The sequence below is a fragment of the Caretta caretta genome, chromosome 1, assembly GCF_965140235.1.
Source record: "Caretta caretta isolate rCarCar2 chromosome 1, rCarCar1.hap1, whole genome shotgun sequence".
Lineage (NCBI taxonomy): Eukaryota > Metazoa > Chordata > Testudines > Cheloniidae > Caretta > Caretta caretta.
Window position 1 is genome coordinate 312,387,521 of NC_134206.1, and position 24,568 is coordinate 312,412,088.

The following is a 24,568-nucleotide window of genomic DNA, read 5'->3' on the forward strand; positions in this document are numbered from 1 at the left end:
AAACTGTTAGAGGACCACAGCCCATTACAAAACACAGGAATTCCTACATCAGCTGCAGAAAACCAGAAATCCATAAGACTCAATAATTAAACTTCCAGTTCACTAGGGCTCACAACTATGAGAGGCCTGAACAAATATCTGGCAAAAAATAGGAGAAAGGTGTTTCCCAAGGAAGCAAGCTATTCTTAAGCCACCCAGGTAGGCGTTCTAGATCTACCTCGGTGAGGGTAAGAGAACATTTATTGAAAAAGAAAATGTGTGGAATTCCTGTGAGCTATCCTCCTAAGACAAGTGCACACTAGGAACTGAAAAAAACAGAGGTGACGTGTAGGGAAGGAACATGTGGGGTCACATGCCCCCAATCCCCCCAAATTGCTGCTTGGTTTCTACTGAGCATGCTCACATGGACTGAGCATGCTCAGTAACACTGCTGAAGCTGTTTGCCCTTGCTCTGCCCATTGGCAGGCCTGGGTCATCTCTGCTGGCTCCTCATCTGTTCTGCTTGAGAATGGCTGAGGTCACTCAACAGGATGGGCCTAGGAGATAATTTTATAGGACTAACCAGGTAGGACCTCTACATGAGACATAAAAATTTCCACACCAAGTCAGACCATTGTTGCATCTTGCAGGGACAAACTACTTCAAGGGGAAGAGCCCATCTTTACATCCCATTCACATCATGTACATATTCAACTGTACAAAAGTGCGTAAACCCTTCCTAGTCTTGTTGGGTGATAAAGCTTACACCTAGAAACAGAGGGACCCTACCATCATTTTAACTCACATACCCATATGGTACACATGGCTGTAAAATGACCCACATCTACTGCAATTAATTTCACAGGCACTGTAAGGAAGAGTTTTTATATGTTGCACAAAGAAGGGTTATTCCTTTTACTGGGTCTCTGTTTACTGCTCTTTTATTTCATTGTATGTGCACGTTCCCTTATTTCACAACCAGGGAGAAAAGGCGGGAGTGCTCAGTTCGCTATGCTCTTGTCGTTTTTGAATACCTCAGCCAAGTTCCCAATTCTCTTTGTCAGTCTTACTATAACTTTTCTTTATGATGTCATTTCATATGCACGTCTCATCATACTTCTAAATATTTCTGATCTGGACCTTTCAGTCCTTGCTGTATCTTCCGTGAGGTGAAGTAACTAAAAATGCACAATAATTGAAATGAGGGCAGACCACTGTAGCATTAAAACTGCTGCTGTAGTCTGGGTGACAGCTTCACTGAGCTACCGTGACAATGGTTGGGAGGACCCTGTAGTTTCGGAGCCCAACACGTATGAGAAGTTTAGGTCACACCACTGTACTGCCGGCCACGGCTCTCAAACTCCCATTGAGATCAATAGAAATAATCCCACTGTACAGCTGTGCGGCCTGAAGGAATGAGCACAGTCAGGCAGTCCTGAGCAGTAATCCTGGCTTTGCCATTGGCTCAGTGTGTAGCCTTGAGTAAGTCCCTTGGTCTTTCTGGCTTAGTTTCCCCATCTGTAAAAGGGAGAGAATACTCACCCACTTCCACATAGGGTGTTGGGAGGGTTGGTCAGTTACTATCTGTGCAGTGTTTTGGGCATATAAAATGTTAGGTGTGATTACCCCATTGACTACAGTGGGAGCTGAACAGGCCCATAAAAAGAAAAGGACACTGGTCATCCATTCAAATACTAATTGGGGGGTGAGGTGGACTGCAGGTGGAAGGGGGGGAGGGGCCCCCACTTGCTCTGGCCCAGGGCCCCCCAAACCCCTAATTCGCCTCTGCTTGTCCCAGAACTTTTCTCCCCTGCCTTGCCTGAGCTGTCAATTCTCTGAAAGTCTCCCACCACTGCACTAATAGGGGTGCTGAGTTAGACTTGCAATGAAGGAGTCAAAGTATCGGGGGGGGGGGCGGGGGGGGAGTCAGTGTAGACCAGAACTGCTGTTGGTGGAGCTGCAGCACTGCCAGTGCAATGATGGGAGCGTTTTAGAAAATGATCCATGAAGGTATAACTGAAATGCCACGTCATTTCAGAGGACTTGCTCCAAGTGTTGAGATCAGCTCTGTGCTGCTGCCTTGTAAGCATTCACAGGCTTCATAACGATCTGATTTTTTAAAAAAAAGTCTTTACTAATATGCCAAAGGCATTGAATCCTCCCTGAGGCCTTAGCCCATAGTAAGGTTGACATTTTAAAGTGAGTTACTGGAGTACAGAATGTTAGACCCCTTTTTGAAACAGGAACACATAACTTTTATAGAGGCCGTCACAGTTTTAAAAGCAGCTCATCTGATTTGGTTGGAACTTTGAGCTGGGGGCAACCATGAGGCAGTTCAACCACCAGATAATTTATTAAAGACAGCATTAAAGAAATTCAAAATTGGGGTTTAGACTGGACCTGCTGTTGCAGCCATATCTATGTCATCTGCATCCTAAACTGGTAATATAGATGATCTAGGAAGTTTTCAAATACAAACATTTTGGTTAGCTCAGCTTATCGGTTTTGGAACAGGCCTCCCCATTGAAATCGTTAAGGGAATTCTGCTCAGTGAATGATAACATGATATATTCCATTATGTTTTTCTAGCAAGTCAAAATCTGATGTAATAGTAGTTTGTGCATCCGTAGGTGCTGGAACTAAGGGTGCTGCTGCACCCCTGGCTTGAAGTGGTTTCCATCATATACAGGGTTTACAATTTGGTTCAGTGACTCCCAGCACCCCCACTATACAAATTGTTCCAGTATCCCTGTGTACATCGACCTAAGGATTTTTTTTTTTAAAGTAAAGTAGTGTACAACATACTACAAATAAATAACTTCTCCCTTCAAAGCTCTAAATCCTCACATTGACCTTACCATTATTTATTACGTCTTTGATTACACCTAGTTAGCTACTGGTACTTTTTTAGTTTTTCCTCATTTCCCTTCCCATTTTTGCAATAACTACTGTCAAAGACAATCAATAGCATCCCCTTTCTATTTTTCCACTACATGTCAGGAAATAAGTACTTTTGTTTGTGAGAAAACCTGGATTTGTGCTGGAAATGGCCCAACTTGATTATCATACTCATTGTAAGGAGAGTGATCACTTTAGATAAGCTATTACCAGCAGGAGAGTGGGGTGGGAGGAGGTATTTTTTCATGCTTTGTGTGTATATAATAAGATCTTCTACACTTTCCACAGTATGCAATAATAGGAAATAAGTACTTTTGTTTTACATGAAAGAGGCTTTATTTCCTCAATGTTTGCTGTGGGATATTTGTCCATTTAACAACTCCTTTCAGAAAAATACAAGAAAAGTGTAAGATTTCCTTTATCACCTTGTGCTCAGACTACTGTTCTCTATTTCACTTTTTCGTGTAAGTATCTGTGCTGGGCTTAGCCATGTCCAGGGACAAAGCATATTGCAAAATTTCTTAATTTTTTCAAAAAAAGAAAAGGAGTACTTGTGGCACCTTAACATGGATGCTACTCTGAAACCTGTTAATTTTTTCAGTCTCACCTGGCATTATTCCTGTCATATGAGAAGTAAATTCACTGAGGTAAAGAAAAGATGACTTTACTATTAACTAAGGGAAACTAAATCAAAAGTCCATCAAGCTGTTTTTTTCTTTCCACATAACCTGTCTGATAAAGAAACAAATAGTGAAGCTACTTTTGATAGAGCTACAAGCCAGACACCCTCACACTAATTTAGAAGGGAGTCTTTTCATGGTAAAAATACACAACAGTGAAAGCTCTTCAAATCCCTGGGGTATGTTTGAAGTGGAGCATCTTGATTCTGACAAACAGAATTTTTGTCACCTGAAACAAGAGGTTCCCATAGCAAGTGAAGTGATGTGAAACTGTAGCTGCCACTGTAAAACAAACAAACAAACACTGACTAAAATGTCACAGTGGGGATGGGGGGAAAGTAAGCTACTTTTAATGCAGTTCTCACAGTTTTCTTTTCTAGGAAAGCCTGCTCTCTTTATCCTCTTTAAAGTGTTTTATTAGGAAAGAGGAGGGAAATCGGAGAGACATTTTGCTGTATATTCACTAATAAACACAATTTAAGGTTCAGGAGGGAAATATATATATGATCTGTTACAAAATTTCCTATGAGAAGAGTCTGATAAAATAATCTATTCCAAAACTAATGACCCTTTTGTCCTTCAAGCAGAAGAATCTGCAGTATTTTCCCAGCATGCCAGTCTGCAACATTCAGAATCAGTCTTAGCTGATTTCCCCTTTTGATTATTCTCTTTTGACAGCACTTAGATACCGCGAGGATAGATTTATTGATTTTTAAATACACACAAATCTATGACAGATAAATACCCAGTTACAAATGCTCTTAATAGCAAAATGTTTTGGCAACTTTGAAAGAGTTGCCAAAACTGCAATATGAACTTGTGGATCCCCTGATGTATCGTTGTCAAGGATGGTGTTTGTATGGGCCTTGATTTAATTCCTATATATTTAAGCTTTCGTGAGCTACAGCTCACTTCATCAGATGCATGAGCTGTAGCTCACGAAAGCTTATGCTCAAATAAATTGGTTAGTCTCTAAGGTGCCACAAGTACTCCTTTTCTTTTTGCGAATACAGACTAACACGGCTGCTACTCTGAAACCTGTCAGCATGATGAAGCAATTCCCATAGACTGGCATAGGAAGAAATTCCTATAAAAATAGACTCTAAAAAGTGAGAACTCTGGGGTCTGATTCTGCAAACCAACTTCTAGGAGCATCAGATGTGCATCTGACAAGGCCCTGCTCCCTCCTTGTGTCCAGGCCACCTGGCCAGTGGCTTGGCATGAGCAACTCTAAGGCTGGTAAATATGATAACAACCTTTGCAGAACCTGTGTGTGTATGTGTGAATAAATATGAAATTGAATGGAATGTTATAGCTATAACTAACTACTTACTATGATTCTTTCTGTATTCACAATAAATGTGGCATTTTGCCTAATCCCCTTTAATAAGATCCTGCTGGTTTTTATTTTATTGGTATAACATTTTGGTGGAGAATTGCGAAAGGGGGAATATTGGTAAAAACCTCAGTTATTGTAAATATTGGTGTGCACACCGCCAAGTAAACTTGGCATGATATGATCTGGTTAACCAAACCTGCTGGCCTCCGGATAGGTAGCAGGAAAATAAGAAACTTATAACGTATTTCTAAGCTACGATTACAGAATCCAAGTCCTATTGTTCACTGAAGTATCAGGGGCAACAAGAAGGCCTACGGGCCAGGCAGTGCTGCTCACTGGAACAAGGAGTAGCAGGATCAGAGAATCTAGGCTGTGTCACTCGCTGACCTGTGCCAGGTGTGATGAGGAAATTTGATAAGCTAAGATTTCAGAATCTAGGCTGTGTCACTCACTGAGTAATACCAGGAGTGACAAAGAGATTGAAATACCCGTGTTAAGATGTTTAAAAGAAAACAGGGGAAGCCAGTATCAGAGGGAGGAATGGAGTCAGAAGGAACTCCAACCTCATCTTTTGTTAAAGAAATTACACCTTTTAAACAAATCCTTCAAAAATTTGGGCACAGTCCTTGGACTAAACAAGCCCTAGCTGATGTCTGCACTATTTCGGAGCTAGAGGATAGATTGGCTCAGTATATCCTCATATACAAACCTTCTAGTGCTGCCAAAAGAGATGCAGCATCAATTTGGTTGTTGTGGGAGGCATGTAAGGATTCTTACCTCGGCTTGTCTTCATGTAAAGAGGAAAAGGCTTCTTTACAGGAAAAGCTAAACCAAATGGAGCAGACAATTGGAAGGTGCTGGCTACAAATACCTAGAGAGTCAGCTGGAAATAGTGAAAGAGGCCTATCCCAGGCCCTATCATACAAATAAATAATAATACTAAAGATACGTACAGTACACTGTAGATACTGAACACAGGGAAACATCCATTGGCATTCTCAACAGATGGTAATATCACCAATTTTTTTACAAGCTTGTACTTAAAGTATGACACCACTTAAGCACAAATGTTTAAATTCAGACACATGCCAAAAAGATCATAGATAGTTTAATGAAGCACCAAGAAGGGTTTTTTCTGCACAGGCATTCCCATTCCATCAGCACAGCCATCCAAGAATTTAACTGAGCAAGGCAGCACAAGCATTTCATTTTAATTTGATAGTTTTAATCATATGCTGCTTTGAAAGGTTCCATGGATGGATGGCACAGTGGTTAAAGCATAGCATGGGGCATCAGGAGAAATGGGCTTGATTCTGGACTCTGCCAGAGACTTCCTTTGGGACTTTGGTCAACCCATTTAATCTTTGTGCCTCAGTTTCCCATCTGTAAAACAAGCAGTATAATACTTTGCTTCTGTACAGGATTAGTCTTAATGATTAGTGTTAGTGCTTTAGAGCTCCTGAGATGGCCGGTGCTACAGAAGTGCAAAGGCTTATCAGTAATTAAAATGGGTTAAAAACACTGTGGCTTTTTAACATACATAATCTTCCTTTTAGTGAGCTCTCCTGAACAGGGCAGGAGCATGCTGCCAGTTTGCCTTACTTTAGCAGCACAGAAGGCCTGAGCAAAGATTTTGTTTTCCTCTTCTTTCTCCAGCATTGCAAAATGGATACTACTAAATTAGAACCTCCCTGCCTTAGTAATAATAAAACCAGGAGGTCAGATTTAAAGTGCTCTGTTTGCCCTTGTGGTTCTTGGAAGAACTCCCAGTCTCTAAATCGACAGTGCAGCTGTTCACAGAAAATTATTCAGAAAGATTAATAAATTCTGTAGCTGGTTCTCAGAATATATAGCGAGTCAGACAGTTTGAAGTACCATATGGATCAAGCTGTACAGCTGAAACAGAGACTAGGCACCTTTTTACCGTGCTGCTGTAATATTTAATGTATCAAATGTAGGTAGGAAACTATACTGGAATGTAAAGGAAAGAAATTTCAGCCCTATCCAGAATGATTTCCCCCCTAGTGTCCTAAAATGATCTAAGGGGCTGGGGATTATAGATTGTGACTGTCATCATGCAACAAAAATGCTATCACACACTTCAGAACTATTGGCTGCCCTCACTCAAATACAGCCAGAGCTTTAGCATGCATAGAGGTGAAAACAGAATGGCCCCTTTCAAACCATACAATAGGCACAGGCAAGGCAGTAAGGTGAAACCAGCAGGGCCAACTCACACAGAGCTGCCAGTATTAAATCCACCCTATAAACAAAATGCCTTCTATACTTAAAACCTCCAGAAGCCCTGAGGTTTTCAGATGCACCATTACCACTTATGTTGGTCTTGTGGTTGTTAAAGGGTTCAGAAATGGAATTGATCCTTTAGTGATTTAGACTTGGTCAAATGTGATGTTACTCTTTTATCTTTGGGGAAGAAAAACTTTGGCAACAGTTCACGGCAGCCCAAAAATGAAAAGTCTGATTTATTACCTACACAGCGCTCAGTGACATGGGAAGAAATGATACAAGTTAGACGAATACTGGTTCTGTAGCAATCACAATCTTGAGCAGGAGGGAATCATCCTCACCAAGGACTTTGTGTGCAATACAAGTTTAAACCTCAACTTCTGATACTGTCAATCATACTAAGGCACATCTGGTATGGTGGGTGGGGACATGAACTGCTACAGAATCCAGAGAGTCCATTTCACTTATAAGCAGGCAGGATTAGCACTGGTTCTATAACTGAAAGCCAAAAACGTGGTTCACAGAAACTGTGTGCTTACATGTAGTTCAGTAAAACTGAATGCACTGGGAAATGTACTGCAACTGGCTTTCCAGGGTTCTGCTCATGCAGGAAAGTTGGGAGAAGAGATTTTGAAAATGTCAGAAAATGAAAGTAAAAAGTTTAACAGGTCAAAGTGGCGTGACTCAGGAGCTAATGTTTGCTCTTCCAGCCTTAGGTTTCTAAGTTACTGGACACCCAACAAACTGATTTGAGCATGACATAGTATTTACAGATCTGGATAATGTAACTGCCCAGTTTAACCACATGGTTTGGCACCCTGCAGTGCTTTGAGGTGCCTAGAAATAATTGCTGCTTCTGAGAACGAGACCCAGTAGCAAGAAAGAACAAAAACATTAAGTAAAATCCATTCTATGAATAAACGTGTTTAAGGTTAATGAAATCAGATTTTTTTTAAATGTAATCCCCTTACCACAGTATCTGAGTGTCTCTCAGCCTAATGTATTTATCAGCACCCATTATGCATCACTTCCGATTAAGTACTGTTATAACCATTTTACAGATGAGAAACTGAGGCACAGAGCAGCATAAGGGCTTGTCTACATAGTGCTACAGTGAGCTCCAGCAGAGGTGTGAATTGTAATGCACACCAGTGTCTCACACACTAACTGGCTCAAGTGGGCCCTGCTGGCGTGCACTAAAAATTTCAAACAGTCCTGCATTAATGCACACTAGGGAACTTTCAATGCATGCCAGCAGGCCTGCACAGGCCACTTAGTGTGCAACACACTGGTGTGCATGAGAGTTTACCCGTCCTGATGGTGCGCATTAAAGTACCATGTAGACAAGTCCTAAATGACTTGCCCAAGGTAATATAGGTAATCTGTGGCAGAGCAGGAAACGTGAACTTTGGTCTCTTGAGTCCTAAACTGGTGCTCTAACCACCAGACCATTCTTCCTCTAGGATAGCCAGAGGAGTCAGCAACTTCAGATACATGGGGCTCACGGCAACTCAGTTCAACTCTTGAGACATTCGTTATGGAATTACAATTAAAGGCATAGTGCTGATTTATGCCATATAGGCACAGTCCTTGGCAAGGGGCTATGCAGAGATGCACCACCCCAAGTTTGTACCTGGAGACATTCTGTCTGAAGAAGACAACATGCTTGACGCCAATGCACAAAAGAGCAGCTCACTTCCTCCCTCCCCATGCCAGTCATGCTCTGCAGGCCAGTGTGAAAGGGGATGTGGACATGGCATAGAGTCAAATTCAGCCTGCCTTTTCTAAGGACCACAGGGGCAGGAGGAGAAGGCTCTCCTTATGACTTTGTCCCCCTTCCCTCACACATTGCATATACATAGAAGGGACTTGCAAAGTCTGGCCCTTAATGTGCGTGCCATGTGGCAGGGCTAGGGTTGATGAGGGAAGAAATGGTTACCTACCTTACAGTGACTGTGGGTCTTCAAGATGCATCGTCTTTACCTATATTCTATTGCTGGTACTTGAGTTTGGATTCTTTTGCCCAGCAGTGGTTGTTGAGGGTCACTTCTGCACCTTGAGTGTCTTCATGCTTCCAACCAGGGCATAAAAAGCAGAGCAACCCAACCACTTCTCAGTTCCTTCACCAGCAGACTCCATGACTTATCAGATTCTGTAATAGCAGGCAGGAAATGCTATACACATGGACAACACATCTCAAAGAACCAGTTACTGTAAGGTAAGTAACAGCTTCTTCTTCAAGTGCTTGTCACATGGATTCCACTGCTGGTGACTCACAAGCAGTGAGTGGTAGGAGTCTACCTAAACAATGATTGTAGCACAGCTCTACCAAAATGAGCATCAGATCTTGACACTTGGAATAATGCTGGGTAAATGTGCACTGAACCCCAAGCAGCTGCCTACATAGCTCTAGTGTTGGAACATTTCTCAAAGAAATTCAGAAGCTGCTTGCACTCTCACAGACTGAACTGTCATTCTCCCTGCTGGGTCTATGTTGGCTAATTCATAGTAGAGGAGAACCTCAGAGTTACGAACTCCAGAGTTACCAAAACTTACTGGTCAACCACACACCCCATTTGGAACTGGAAGTACGCAATCATATAGTAGCAGAGACAAAGAAACCAAAATAAAACAAATACAGTACAGTGCTGTGTTAAATGTAAACTACTAAAAAATAAAGGGGAGAGTTAAAAAAATATTTGACAAGGTAAGGAAACTGTTTCTGTGCTTGTTTCATTTAAATTAAGCTGGCTAAAAGCAGCATTTTTCTTCTGCACAGTAAAGTTTCAAAGCTGAAGTATGAAGTCAATGTTCAGTTGGTAATTTTTGAAAGAACCACCTTTGTTCAGAGTTACAAACAAGATGCTTTGTTCAGAGTTACGAACATTTCAGAGTTATGAATAACCTCCATTCCTAAGGTGTCTGTAACTCTGTGGTTCTGCTGTACAGAATCTCTGTGTTGATATGGCCTGATCTTTTATAACTATCCCTATAACTGATGACCAATCTTGGGGACATCCTAAATGGCTTAGTTCTATCTGAATAGAAAGAGTGTCCTCTCAGAACACCTTGGGTGTGAAGCTCATTATTAGTTATTTGAATTACCAATGTACCTATGTGCTAGAGACACTTAAAAGACACTGGCTTTATGGCTTATTACAACCATCTAACCCACTAACTGCTTTTTTGTCCTAGGACTCACGGAAGCTACTAGATCGCATGCCCTGATTCTCATGGGTGACTTTAATTTTCCTGATATCTGCTGGGAGAGCAATACAGCAGTGCATAGACAATCCAGGAAGATTTTGGAAAGCTTAGGGGACAATTTCCTGGCGCAAGTGCTAGAGGAGCCAACTAGGGGGGGCGCTTTTCTTGACCTGCTGCTCACAAACCGGGTAGAATTAGTGGGGGAAGCAAAAGTGGATGGGAATCTGGGAGGCAGTGACCATGAGTTGGTGGAGTTCAGGATCCTGACGCAGGGAAGAAAGGTAAGCAGCAGGATACGGACCCTGGACTTCAGGAAAGCAGACTTCGACTCCCTCAGGGAACGGATGGCCAGGATCCCCTGGGGGACTAACATGAAGGGGAAAGGAGTCCAGGAGAGCTGGCTGTATTTCAAGGAATCCCTGTTGAGGTTACAGGGACAAACCATCCCGATGAGTCGAAAGAATAGTAAATATGGCAGGCGACCAGCTTGGCTTAATGGTGAAATCCTAGCGGATCTTAAACATAAAAAAGAAGCTTACAAGAAGTGGAAGGTTGGACATATGACCAGGGAAGAGTATAAAAATATTGCTCGGGCATGTAGGAATGATATCAGGAGGGCCAAATCGCACCTGGAGCTGCAGCTAGCAAGAGATGTCAAGAGTAACAAGAAGGGTTTCTTCAGGTATGTTGGCAACAAGAAGAAAGCCAAGGAAAGTGTGGGCCCTTTACTGAATGAGGGAGGCAACCTAGTGACAGAGGATGTGGAAAAAGCTAATGTACTCAATGCTTTTTTTGCCTCTGTCTTCACTAACAAGGTCAGCTCCCAGACTGCTGCGCTGGGCATCACAAAATGGGGAAGAGATGGCCAGCCCTCTGTAGAGATAGAGGTGGTTAAGGACTAGTTAGAAAAGCTGGACATGCACAAGTCCATGGGGCCGGACGAGTTGCATCCGAGAGTGCTGAAGGAATTGGCGGCTGTGATTGCAGAGCCATTGGCCATTATCTTTGAAAACTCGTGGCGAACGGGGGAAGTCCCGGATGACTGGAAAAAAGCTAATGTAGTGCCAATCTTTAAAAAAGGGAAGAAGGAGGATCCTGGGAACTACAGGCCAGTCAGCCTCACCTCAGCCCCTGGAAAAATCATGGAGCAGGTCCTCAAAGAATCAATCCTGAAGCACTTGCATGAGAGGAAAGTGATCAGGAACAGCCAGCATGGATTCACCAAGGGAAGGTCATGCCTGACTAATCTAATCGCCTTTTATGATGAGATTACTGGTTCTGTGGATGAAGGGAAAGCAGTGGATGTATTGTTTCTTGACTTTAGCAAAGCTTTTGACACGGTCTCCCACAGTATTCTTGTCAGCAAGTTAAAGAAGTATGGGCTGGATGAATGCACTATAAGGTGGGTAGAAAGCTGGCTAGATTGTCGGGCTCAATGGGTAGTGATCAATGGCTCCATGTCTAGTTGGCAGCTGGTGTCAAGTGGAGTGCCCCAGGGGTCGGTCGTGGGGCCGGTTTTGTTCAATATCTTCATAAATGATCTGGAGGATGGTGTAGATTGCACTCTCAGCAAATTTGCGGATGATACTAAACTAGGAGGAGTGGTAGATACGCTGGAGGGGAGGGATAGGATACAGAAGGACCTAGACAAATTGGAGGATTGGGCCAAAAGAAATCTGATGAGGTTCAATAAGGATAAGTGCAGGGTCCTGCACTTAGGACGGAAGAATCCAATGCACCGCTACAGACTAGGGGCCGAATGGCTAGGCAGCAGTTCTGCGGAAAAGGACCTAGGGGTGACAGTGGATGAGAAGCTGGATATGAGTCAGCAGTGTGCCCTTGTTGCCAAGAAGGCCAATGGCATTTTGGGATGTATAAGTAGGGGTATAGCGAGCAGATCGAGGGACGTGATCGTTCCCCTCTATTCGACATTGGTGAGGCCTCATCTGGAGTACCGTGTCCAGTTTTGGGCCCCAAACTACAAGAAGGATGTGGATAAATTGGAGAGAGTCCAGCGAAGGGCAACAAAAATGATTAGGGGTCTAGAACACATGACTTATGAGGAGAGGCTGAGGGAGCTGGGATTGTTTAGTCTGCAGAAGAGAAGAATGAGGGGGGATTTGATAGCTGCTTTCAACTACCTGAAAGGGGGTTCCAAAGAGGATGGCTCTAGACTGTTGTCAATGGTAGCAGATGACAGAACGAGGAGTAATGGTCTCAAGTTGCAGGGGGGGAGGTTTAGATTGGATATTAGGAAAAACTTTTTCACTAAGAGGGTGGTGAAACACTGGAATGCGTTACCTAGGGAGGTGGTAGAATCTCCTTCCTTAGAGGTTTTTAAGGTCAGGCTTGACAAAGCCCTGGCTGGGATGATTTAACTGGGAATTGGTCCTGCTTCGAGCAGGGGGTTGGACTAGATGACCTTCAGGGGTCCCTTCCAACCCTGATATTCTATGATTCTATGACTGCAGAGGTGTGAACAAGGTGTTAGTGGGACACTTCATTTTGAATAGTCTCTCACAATATGAGTTACTTATACTGATCAAACGTTCCACCTTGAATTCAAGCTGTGACCGAGTACTTTTCCCAGACCCGACAAAGAGGTCTGTGTAGCTCAAAAGTTTGTCTCTTTCACCAACAGAAGTTGTCCCAATAAAAGATATTACCTCACCCACCTTGTGTCTCTAATATCCTGGGACCACCATAGTTACATCACCACAATTAAAACTCAGCCTCAGCTCATGAGTTCCTCTAAGCGGTCTATTGAGGAAACCTCCCTACTGGCCTTAGAGGCTGGACATGAGAATGAACAGTCCTCCTCAAGAGGATCTGTACCGGATGGTGTGCTGGGAGCATCCTGAAGCTGCTCACTGGTTGGTGTCACTTATGTTGCTCTTTACTGGTGTTGAAACATACCACCGATGGAGATACCTTAGCTATTGCTGCTGGTGGGGAGGCCGGTACCCAACAAAGCAGTAGGTCCTTTGATGCATATAGGAATTTGGTGCTGAATATGTCTGTGCCTAAGTCAGATGAGTGGATGACGTCAGTACCAGAGTAGTGTACCGGGAGCCTTGGAGCCAAGAGGCAATTTTTGTGGTATCATGGAACATGGTCTAGAGGCACAGTCACTGGCAACTGACTGGGTATCAGAGACCCATGCTGGGCCTTGTGCTATCCTTTTCAACCAAGGATTGAGAGGATTTGTGGCTCTTCAAGGAAGGAGCCTTTGCAGGAGACTTTGATCTCTTCTCTTTCTAGTCTGGGTGCCCTTCTCCCACAGCAGGTGCACCTATTGCTCAGAAGTTTCTGCCTAAGGCATTCCAAAGACCTCTCCAGGAGAAGAAACACGCATCTGATGAAGTGAGCTGTAGCTCACGAAAGCTTATGCTCAAATAAATTAGTTAGTCTCTAAGGTGCCACAAATACTCCTTTTCTATTTCCACACTAGACTCCCTAGCTCTTTCAGTTATCCTAGAAAAGGATTTATATATGGCACATCTTTCAGCTATGTGCCCTTAACCCAGACACACTAAACATCTAGTGTGACCATTATTAAGAGGCATTACTGACTGACATTAAGGACAACTCTTAAAGCCTGGAGATTTGTGTTTAGTTATTGTGACTGATCCCATTACCAGAACAGACTTTCAGGGAAAATAAAAAAGATTTCTACTTATGAAGAAAGGAAATTAATTGCTAAGTCTCAGGTTACAAAACAATGGTAAACTACACAGCAAGAGAAGAGGCTTGGAGACTGCAAGGTTCAACTCACACACTGGCAGTGAGCAGCAACTGAGAGCACTTGGGATCACCCAGCCCTTTACGCCCTTGGCTGGAAGGAAGAGAACAATCAGGCTGCAGCTGTGGTCCTCAACGGACACGGCTGGCCAAAAGAACCCAAACTTGAGCACGTTGGGCACAGGGATACAGACAATGGAATATATATGAACATATATATGGACAACAAGTCAACTGAGATTTTCATGTACAGAAGTAAACATGGTTGTTTGCATTTTCTTTACGGTGGAGTGAGGTAGTGGAAAAGGAAACTTCAGTACAAGAAAGTGATCAGCACTTGAAGGAAATCTAAATACTTCAGGAGGTTCTGCTTTCAAGAGATGGTATTCTTCTGATTTCTACTGAACCACTACCCTGCCTAGTAAGCAGTTGGGAAAATGAAAGGTTGGAAATGCCATTGTTCAGATGGATTGCAAAACTCAAGACCCAGAGATTCCTATTCATTACAGAACTTTGATATGAAGGTGTCCCCCTTAATATTCTAGCTAAATTGCAGTTTGGTAAGAAATTGTCTACTTACAATTCCAGTTACATACAATATCATGATTATAAACTCTTGTGTAGCATTGCACCAAGCTGTTGTGAAGCTGGCAGGCCTCACCCGACACCCTTTTAGGAATAAATTGCATCTCCATTGTATTTATCACCTTAAGAGTATTTGCACATCTTATGCACTACTGCACATTCTCATCACATTTATCCTTTTGAAGTTACACACTCCAGACCATGCTGCATCCTACAACCTGTAAACTGAAAATTGTAATTCGTAACCACCAATATTTCCCCCTCATTATATTTTCCCAACTTAGCAAGGAAGTCCTTAGAAATGCCTCCCATCCCCCTGCCCAAATGCAAGGTTAGGATCCAAACGGTTTGATTCAAGACTATCAAAATAGGCAGTCAACCAGGGGGGGAGGGAAGGATGATTTTCTTAAGTCTTCTATACGGTCATTAAAACAACAAGGAGTACGGTGTCACCTTAAAGACTTTAAAGAATAAAGCCTTTAAGGTGCCACCAGACTCCTTGTTGTTTTTGTGGATACAGACTAACACGGCTACTCCCTGAGACTTTACACAGTCATTGCTTCCCTGAGCAATTTCAGCCCAAGATGTACGTTTTGGGACAGTTATACACCATTGACAATAGTGGCTTTGAATGAAACCAGAGTCTCAACTTTAGCTATTACTAGCGTAGTTGCAGCACTTACTGAGTGCATAATGCTTTATAAACATTAAGCCTCAACATGTCCGAAAGGTCTATATTATTCCCCATTTTAGGGAAAGGTAAAAGTGAGGAATGGAGGCTGTGCAAGTTACCCAAGTCCACACATGCAGCAGGCTAGTTGAGAAGAAAGCAAGTGTCCTGACCCACCACAGAGGTGCTCTACCTACTAGGCTACTCTGCAAATGCCTGTAAAATTCAGCACAAGAGTCTTTTATACAGAAAAAACTCCAGCTATGCTCAATTTCTTGACAATGAAGCAGTGAAATAAGCAGAATGTGTAATGTTTCTATTTTACCCTCAATTTTCTTGTTACTTTCAAATCTCTGCTTATAAAACATCCATGAAGCAACCTGACTGAATACAGTCAGCTGCTGATTATATTGTAAAGTAGTATATACTGATGAAGTTTATTACCTCTTCTCCTTAGTGAAGAGCTTTTCTTTTAGTAAGCCTCCTCATCTACGTAAACATGCTCAGAAATACTAAACACATAGTCAGAATATAAAGAAAGGTTGATACCAGTGTTTCACCATTGAATTTAATGAAAACTGCAGTTCAAATTCTATTCTTACTTTCCTAGCCTCAATCCTCTCCTTTCTCCCTTCCCCTGCCACCCTACTGCAAGCCTCAGAAAGGAAACTAAAACATTAGCTTAACCTTTTCTTGTGATGTTATAATATGACAGTGTCCTATTGTGGGGAAAAAAGAATAAAAAATAACCAAGTGTTAATTTCTCCCAAACATTCCTGAAACAATTTTTTGCTGTACTATAAATAAGACTTTATCACTGTACTTGAACTTCAGGAACTTTACTAACTAGGCCAGGAATTCCTCTGACGATTAGATAAAAGCTGTTATGATGAAAAGGCAACAGTATAAAAACCCCAAGACTCCTACACACATTTCATTCTTGAAAGTAACCCTAGTGAAGATTGTCATTCAATATAAAAAACATTTTTATTTCTCAATATTAACTAAATTGAGAGAATGTTAACATTAGTATGTTGTTTTTAAAATACATACACTAATAACTTGAATTTACCTTGCCCTAGACTTAGGATTGTTGGGAGATATTTTGGATCTCCAAGTTTAGGAATGGAGATGTTTAGATTACAGCAGAGAAAGGTGCAAGACTTTGCAAACATGGGAGGATAAGGATTCAATTAATAGTTTATAAAAGGTCCCAAACTCTTTTTACTTGCTTTTTGGGGTAAGAAGTGGTCCTCTAAAATTCAAACATTGCAATATTAGGCACAAAGTTTGGATTTACATTGAGAAAAGTGTGTCAAAGTACATACAATACTTGTGACAACAAGCTCAAATGTTTGGGGATTATTTGGGAATGCTGGCTAGTCAGGCCACAACTGTTTGACCTTGAAGTGTTAATGCATTATTGCACTTGTCTGTAGCAGCGCTTGTTTCCAAGGGAGCTGCTGAGCAGCTGTCCCATTTGCCAGCAGGACGGGATGTTACGATGAGTAAGAGAATGTGTTTAGTCAGTGGCACAATCCAACTTTCCAGACATGAGAACTATTCGGATTTGAGGGCACTATTTACTGCTTTGTGGTCCTGGCTCAGCAGTTGACATTACTTTTAAAGTGTGTAATCAAGACGTAGAGCTATTTTAAAAGCTGGGCTACAGTTAGCACTTCAAAAAAAACTACACGATTTTACACTATTTGGGTCAAATTAATTTTATTATGCTCGATGAGGGATTGCCGCCAGTGCAACATCCTATTCACTGTACATTTCAAAAATTCACATACTAAAAATTTCAATTTGATAAATGGAAAACTGAATGATTGAGAAGTTCTTATGAATTCCATACGTACAAGTCGTGGCTAGCTGATATTGTCTATGCACATAGTGTGGAGATAACTAGCATGAGGCTTTTAGTAATTGCTAAGGCTATCTGGGCGCAGTCATTTAACTAGAGTATATAGAGAGGCCTTCATTACAATGTTTAGCGATGGTGAATCAGTGCCATGAAACACTCTCTTCTGCCCACAATGCTAGCGGTGGAGCACTGAAACATGCAGCCATGACGTTATTTTAGCTTAATTGCAGTTGCCGTCTTCATGCCTAGATTTAACCATACATATGCAATGTTAAGCAGATATTAATTTGGACTTTGTGCAATAAAGTGGATATATTTATAGAAGAACAGAATCAAATGCCTTCTTTGCTAAGTGATCCATGGATCAAACACAGTTATCCCAAGTATACAGTGTTTAACTTCCAGCTCTCCCAACACAGGGAATGGAGATTTCTTGATGAATGCTAATTATGTATTAAAGTACAGAAATCCCAACTCTCTATAGGTTAAAAATACCCTATTAAGCAATGTATTAGGAGAGCATCTGGGCCTTGTCCACTTAACTTTAAAATGCCCTTAATGCTATAAAAGAGAAAATGCTTGAAGTTATATCAAAGTCGTAGAATATTCTCCATATGCACATTCTTAAACCCACTGGGCAGTAGCTTCCCAGGCCTCACCCATAGTCAACTCAGAATGCTCAAGCCATTACAGCAGCAAAGCCAGAAGAAGTATTTCTGGCAGCAGAGGGCAATGTGAATATTACTGGAAGAAAATGAGACCACTTGCAAGAGACTTCCAAAGTTACATGCTTAAGTTACACTTGGAAGGGAGTTAGCATCGCTGGAATAATTTAACTCCTCTCACACCAGTTTTCGGCAACATAACCTTTTAAATTCTTTTCTTTTCACCCGATTAAGTAATTGATTACTAGAGACTAGATAGCTGGGTTAGAAATCCCAAGCCACATCATGCAGGTCCAGCCTGTCAAGATCAGGCCAACACTGGGTTTCAGTCAATACAACTCTGGATAACTTAAATGTAGTTTGGTACCTTGACTATAGTCAGAAAGTCTCAGGATTTTATGTGTTAACTATACTCCAAATATGACTGACTTATCTAAACATTCTGTATCAGTGAGATAACGTGGTTCTGTAAAAAGATTTTCTACCTAAATCTTACTGCAAGTACAATAATTAGTGCTGCAGACATTAAATACCCAGGCTAGAGCAGAGTAGTGTATTTTAATAGGCAGATACTCCAATTTTTACCTCACTATTAAGTACATCTTATATAAAGGTGAAACCTGTGAAACAAGAAACCCATTTTCCAATTATGTACTCAAACGCTATTCTTATGAATAGGGCCCTTGATCTTTATCACAACTCTTGGTCTTCAGGCCAACGTATGCAGACAGAATATTGCCATAATAAAGTTCAGTACATATTTAAAATGTATATTCTGATTTATATGCTTTTAAACACTTTTTTTTTTTAAATGTAGGACTGGTGTCTTAGTGTTTGGTATTACCATAACCCATAAAGACTGCAAAGTAACACCACGTAAGTTTACTTTATTATTACCAGTGCCCTACACATTTAAAAATGAATTTAAACCCAACATTATTGAAGCAAGCATTAAACGCAGCCCTTCAGCCCAAAAAATACATAAAATTGATTTTAAAAATGAATCAAATGACTGTAGCAACAGCCAGATTACAGTATAGCCCCAGAAATTTAGGCTCTTCCTCATTCTGAAAGACAGCTGGCAACAAGGACAAAACTGGTTTGTATCAAAGATGCCTTCACCATTGCTATAGCAAAAAGCCATCCTGTTTAATCTCAGGCAGAGAGTTTCCTAATTAAAGCCTTCAAATATCACTGCTATCCAATATCAGACAATATTGCTACCGTATAATGGTAAGTTATTAATTTTTATAACTAGCTGTGTATTTTTGTAGTTTTATGAAAAGCATACTGCTAAGATTCGAACAACCACAATGTTGTGATGTATTGAAAACCGTGCAATATTATAATCAGCCTCAACATTCATGTAGCATTGTATTCGAAGTGAAGGGGCTCAATAAACTAAGAGCTGCATCACTTAAAGAATGTAGTACTATACTAGGTTTTAATAAGAAAATTTAGATACAGAAAAGTAGGGTATGAAAATAGTGTTTTCCTTCTTGCATTATAACTAAATTACATTAAGGTTTTTGTCAGTCTCACATATTACATTTAAACTCCCTTATTGATGGAATGGAAAGTATTCACATGTACACTGAGCATCAAGATGTAAACTTGCACACATTAACAGGGAGTAGCTTTGTAGAGGATTATGACAAACCTTTACAGATTAAATGAGGTATTGCACAGATTAATAAAAAAGCAAAGGCAACAAAAATATACAGCAAATTGGTAGAACATTTACATGATAATTTTACAGAATCCATAGACAGAAAGTAGTGTTTAGTATTTCATTCACCTTAAAAAATATATATATATATATAATATAATATATTGATCAATCATCCCATTCGTCATCATCCTCAAAGTCTTCTTCATCATCTTCATCCTCATCTTCATCTAGAAGAGGAGCAACAGTCATTGGAGTATACAGAATTTACATGACAAAAAATATTACCTTTCCATTAGAAATCAATCCAGTAGCTGCATAGCTGAAATATGGTTACTAGCATCACAAGAAATGAAATTCACAACTCTAAGTTGCTCTTACTATCAATACCTAATATACAAGGTTCCAGTTCTGGGTGTTTTCTTCTCCAGGGAAGAAAAACAAATACAAAACAAAAAACAGTTTTTAGATATAGCGGTAAAAATGTACTTTCCAATACTCCTGCCCACCCGAGTATTGAGTGAGGCAGGGTGAAAAACATGTTCTAAATTAGGTTTTCTACTTGTGCAAAGAGGAAAAACCAAAGTTAGATGTTTGCCTCTCCAAATTTAAACTCCTACCAAAGGGGTTTCTTCTCCCTTCAAAAACAGACAAAAGTATTTCTATCGTGTCCACGGAGCACTTGTGGTTTATGGAATAGTTCTAACTTGTGTGTAGAGCTATATCTGCCTATGCATGAAGTACATATCAGTCTTCAAATAGCATTGATTGCTGCTCATGGTAGTGCAGTCCAGAATTGCTAAAATTTCTAGAATTGTTCTTTGACTTTGGCCGATCGCAGCTCCCACTGGCCACAGTTCGTGGCTCCAGGCCAATGGGGGCTGTGGGAAGTGGTGCAGGCCAAGGGATGTGCTGGCCGCCCTTCCCGCATCCCCCATTGGCCTGGAGCGGCAAATCATGGCCAGTGGGAGCAGCGATCGGCCGAACCTGTGGACGTGGCAGGTAAACAATCCGGTCTGACCCGCCAGGGGCTTTCCCTGAACAAGCAGTGGACCGGCTTTGAGAACCACTGTGCTAGAGTACTGCAGATGGTCCAGTGGCTTGGTCTGGTATATTCTGTTTCACTATACATCTAGAATTCAATATAGTCATCAGGAAAAAAACAAATGTAATTAACATTTCATGTTCCACTGTATGTTAACAGCTACCCTTTGACAAACCAAAGCAAAAGTTCCCACAAACCTACCTGAAGAATGAATGGCTTTGCTCCTTTTCTGCATAACCTCCATTAATGCACCCACAATTCCTGAGGTGGGTGCAGCTGTGGGTGGCAACGGCTCTTGGCCATCAGATACCTTGAAAGAAGAATACAATGCTATGATATAATTAAACAGAGAACCTTTATATTTCCAGGCAAATCCTCTTTTAGAAAACTGAATATTTTTCAATTATGGAGGGAGATTAGACGTTTGTTGAAACTACAACCTCCGATATAGCTAGAGCTAAGAAAACTTAGAAAAAAGAAAGCTCGGAAACTCCATGTTTTCTAAATGTAAGTTCTTCCACTGTTTTTTGCACAACACAGTTCCAGTTAGTCAGTACTCTGACACAGTGATGATTAAATACATGCAACTAAACTCAGCAAGCCTTATCATCATCAGGAAGAGACCCCACACGGCTGAGGGAAAGTTCCATAATGTATCGGAATAGGCAAGCCTTGTTCAGTTGCATAATGGTCTATGTTCAAGATAACTGAAAACTTATTAAATTTTTTTGCTAAAGTTTGTTGACTAGGTCTAGTCTAGGCAGATAAATCCTGCATCTCCCTAGTAGGGATTTATAAAATTGCATACTGCACCCATGTATTAACAAGTCTATTAATATTTATACATCTCCATACTTCTGGATGGTACTTTACAGAAAGACCTAGTCTGTCCCAAAGAGCTGAGAACATGCTCAGAAAAACCTAGAAGCAGACCAGGCAAGGATCCGGGGTAAGGAAAGAAACAAAAATAATGTGAGTATTGCACTATTAACAAATGTTACAAATTCAGGTGTTTTTGTTTTTTTAAAGACTGCGACGGCAAGACGAGAGATGGTGCAGAGCGGGTTTGAGAAGGGATCTGACAAGAATGAATATGCCTGCCGCACTGGAAGAGGGACTGTAGGAGCTAAAGATTGAGAAAAGTGGTCAGAACGAAGGGTGTTTGTATACATGCATTAGGAGAGGAGTTGAAAGCTGGAGCAGACCTGTGAGGATGTGGAGTGAAACTCATGAGTAAAGACACGGAAACAGTGAAGAGAAGTGGAGCATAAGGAGAAATCCAGATGTTGTCTCCCATGGAACTCATCCTCTACAGTTCTTCAGAAAACTTTATTAAAGCACGGATGCTCCTGGCAAAGGTCACCATAACCTCATGTGTCACGCTAACATTACTAAACCAACATTTAATAAAAATGTAATTTGATTGCAGCGTCAGAGGTGTAGGACTGCACGTTGCGTCTATACTAGATAATTCCAATAAATTAAATTTTAATCTGTTTTCAAACTAAAATCTAGAAGATTATTATTATTACTATTATTATTATTATTATTATTACTACTACTAAGATTATTATTTAAAAGTCACTGAAAAAGAGATTTGATTTGCCTAAAAAATAATGGAAAAACCTCCTGTAAAGAATTCAGAGGTGGGCCAAAAGTCATAAATATTGAAAATGGAGAATCAATTTTAATTATGGTGTGACAACAGCCAAGACATAACATTAAAGAAAGGTGGCTTAGGATTTATCAAAAAACAAACAAAAAAAATATACAACATGTCAATTCCCTACAACTCCCACCAAAAACAAAAACAAAACAAAAAACAACCCATTGGCTATTGCTCTAAATTAGTTTTGGAAATTTAGAAGACAAAGAGTAGATACTTACAGACTTCAGCTGTATACCCTGTCGTATCTGGTCTAAGAGCGCATCTCTTCCTGAGCTGGACACAGGTCGACTGTTCTGTTCTACTTTCTTTAACTGGGCACCTTCTCTGATTTGATCTAAGAGTGCTGCTTTGTTTCCTGCAGGAGCTGGAAATTGGTTATCAACCTCTGAAGTGAAGCCAGGTGGTGGAGGAGGACCAGGAGGGGGAGGTGGAGGAGGAGGTGGCGGAGGTACATATGAACCACTTGCTGATGGTGGAGGCGGTGGAGGTGGCCCAGATGGTGCAGATGATGAGTGCACTGGAGGTGGAGGAGGATACATCCTGTTTGGAGGAGGAGGGGGCACTCCTGCACCTGGTCTAGATGGAGGTGGGGGTGGAGGTGCTGCTGTGGGAGCTCTTGAAGGAGGAGGAGGTGGAGCTCCTCTTCCCCTTGCAGGAGGAGGAGGAGGACCTGAGCTATGTGGAGGTGGTGGTGGTGGTGGAGGAGGGGGTCCTCCTCTGGATGGTGGCGGTGGCGGCGGAGCTGAAATAAAACATATAAGATAGTGCCTAGTTATATACTACACAAAATTCTTATCCCAAGTCATTCCATCTGAGATGCATGGGAAGGAGTAAAACATAATGCCAAAACACCTTTGTCATGTCTCTAACAAGGATCTCTGTGTCTATACAAAGTTTACTAGTCCTGATCTTGGTACGCTGAAAATATTAGTCCATGTGTCTTCTTTCTCATGTATTTTACAAGAAAAGAACTGATATAATACTAGCTATCAGCACTGCACTATGTTTGTAAAAAAAAACCAAATAAGTCATAAACCATAAGCTGGGTCTTGATGAGTGGCTTGTGTTATCATTGGGTAGGAATTTCCCTGAATATCCATAGTCCTTTTTGTATAGGGAAATATTTTAGGACGTTAACATTAAACTTTTCAAGACATTCTCCTCAGATACACAGGTATGATTTCAGGAATATTTAGTTTTTGCTAAATTAAGGGTGAGCAGGTAGAAAATACTCATTAAATGGAAACCTAGTCATTTCTACAAAATATAAAAAAAATGCACTATTGCCCATGTGATGTTTCAACTCTTACAGTTTGAGCTTCACCACTCTAAGTGAAGCTGAAGTTATAATTAACTTGTAGATGCTGATTTGTTTTTTTGAACTGCCTTTCATCTTGCTCAGATCATGAACAATTTATTCTTTATAACAATATCCTAATGTGAAAGAATGACAGAATGAAATGACTTCTTAGATGTGCACCTGAATACATTTTTGATAACTTTAACTTAACTGAATTTTGTATCGAAATGAGTTTATTTGGACAACAGTTATCTTCCAAAGCACAGTTTCACTTTACTTTCAACTGGGCTTCTTCTAATAGCTTGTGTGATATTATAGTTTGTGTACTTTATTTAAATACTTAGCTATATAGATGGTCTTTAGGTTGTTTGAGAAGCGTGTGCATTCTTTTCATTTGTTATGCTTTGGAAGAAGGTGTGGGGCTCTGGATGAAGTCTGTGAAGTCCTGGGGCTCTGGATGAGGGAAGTACAAGAGGAGGAGTTGAAGGTGTAAACTCAGCTCCTCTGTTCTGCGAAATGCAGAGCTAGAGCTCCCTCCCTGCCTCGCAAGAAGGGGGAGTTCATGATAAGAGGTTTCCTAAAGTTTATGACCAGAAGGGCCATTATTAATTCTATATTACAAGGAAAGGTGAAAAAATTAGGGCTGTCAAGCGATTAAAAAAATTAATCGCGATTAATAGCGCTGTTAAACAATAATAGAATCTCACTTATTTAAATATTTTTGGATGTTTTCTACATTTTCAACTATATTGATTTCAATTACAACAGAATACAAAGTGTACAGTGCTCATTTTATATTTATTTTTATTACAAATATTTGCACTGTAAAAAACAAAATAGTATTTTTCAATTCTCCCATTAAAAGTACTATACTGCAATCTCTTTTTATCACGAAAGTTGAACTTACAAATGTAGAATTATGTACAAAAATAACTGCATTCAAAAACAAAACTGTGTCAAACTTCAGAGCCTATAAGTCCACTCAGCCCTACTTCTTAGTCAGCCAA

At 40.9% G+C, this 24,568-nt stretch overlaps 1 protein-coding gene across 2 annotated transcripts in view; it reads right to left on the reverse strand.

Annotated features, from left to right (window-relative positions):
• Nucleotides 1–17,054: 17,054 nt before the first annotated feature.
• The window catches only part of WASL (WASP like actin nucleation promoting factor), a 76,154-nt gene continuing 68,640 nt past the window's right edge, over nucleotides 17,055–24,568 (reverse strand). For both annotated transcript variants that reach the window (XM_048836904.2, XM_075124460.1), the window contains 3 exons: nucleotides 22,480–23,003; nucleotides 20,794–20,902; nucleotides 17,055–19,777 (listed from right to left, as the gene is read on the reverse strand). In XM_048836904.2, the coding sequence (XP_048692861.1) occupies nucleotides 19,716–19,777; nucleotides 20,794–20,902; nucleotides 22,480–23,003 (695 nt within the window). In that variant the 3' untranslated portion in view covers nucleotides 17,055–19,715. The remainder of the gene's footprint in view (nucleotides 19,778–20,793; nucleotides 20,903–22,479; nucleotides 23,004–24,568) is intronic.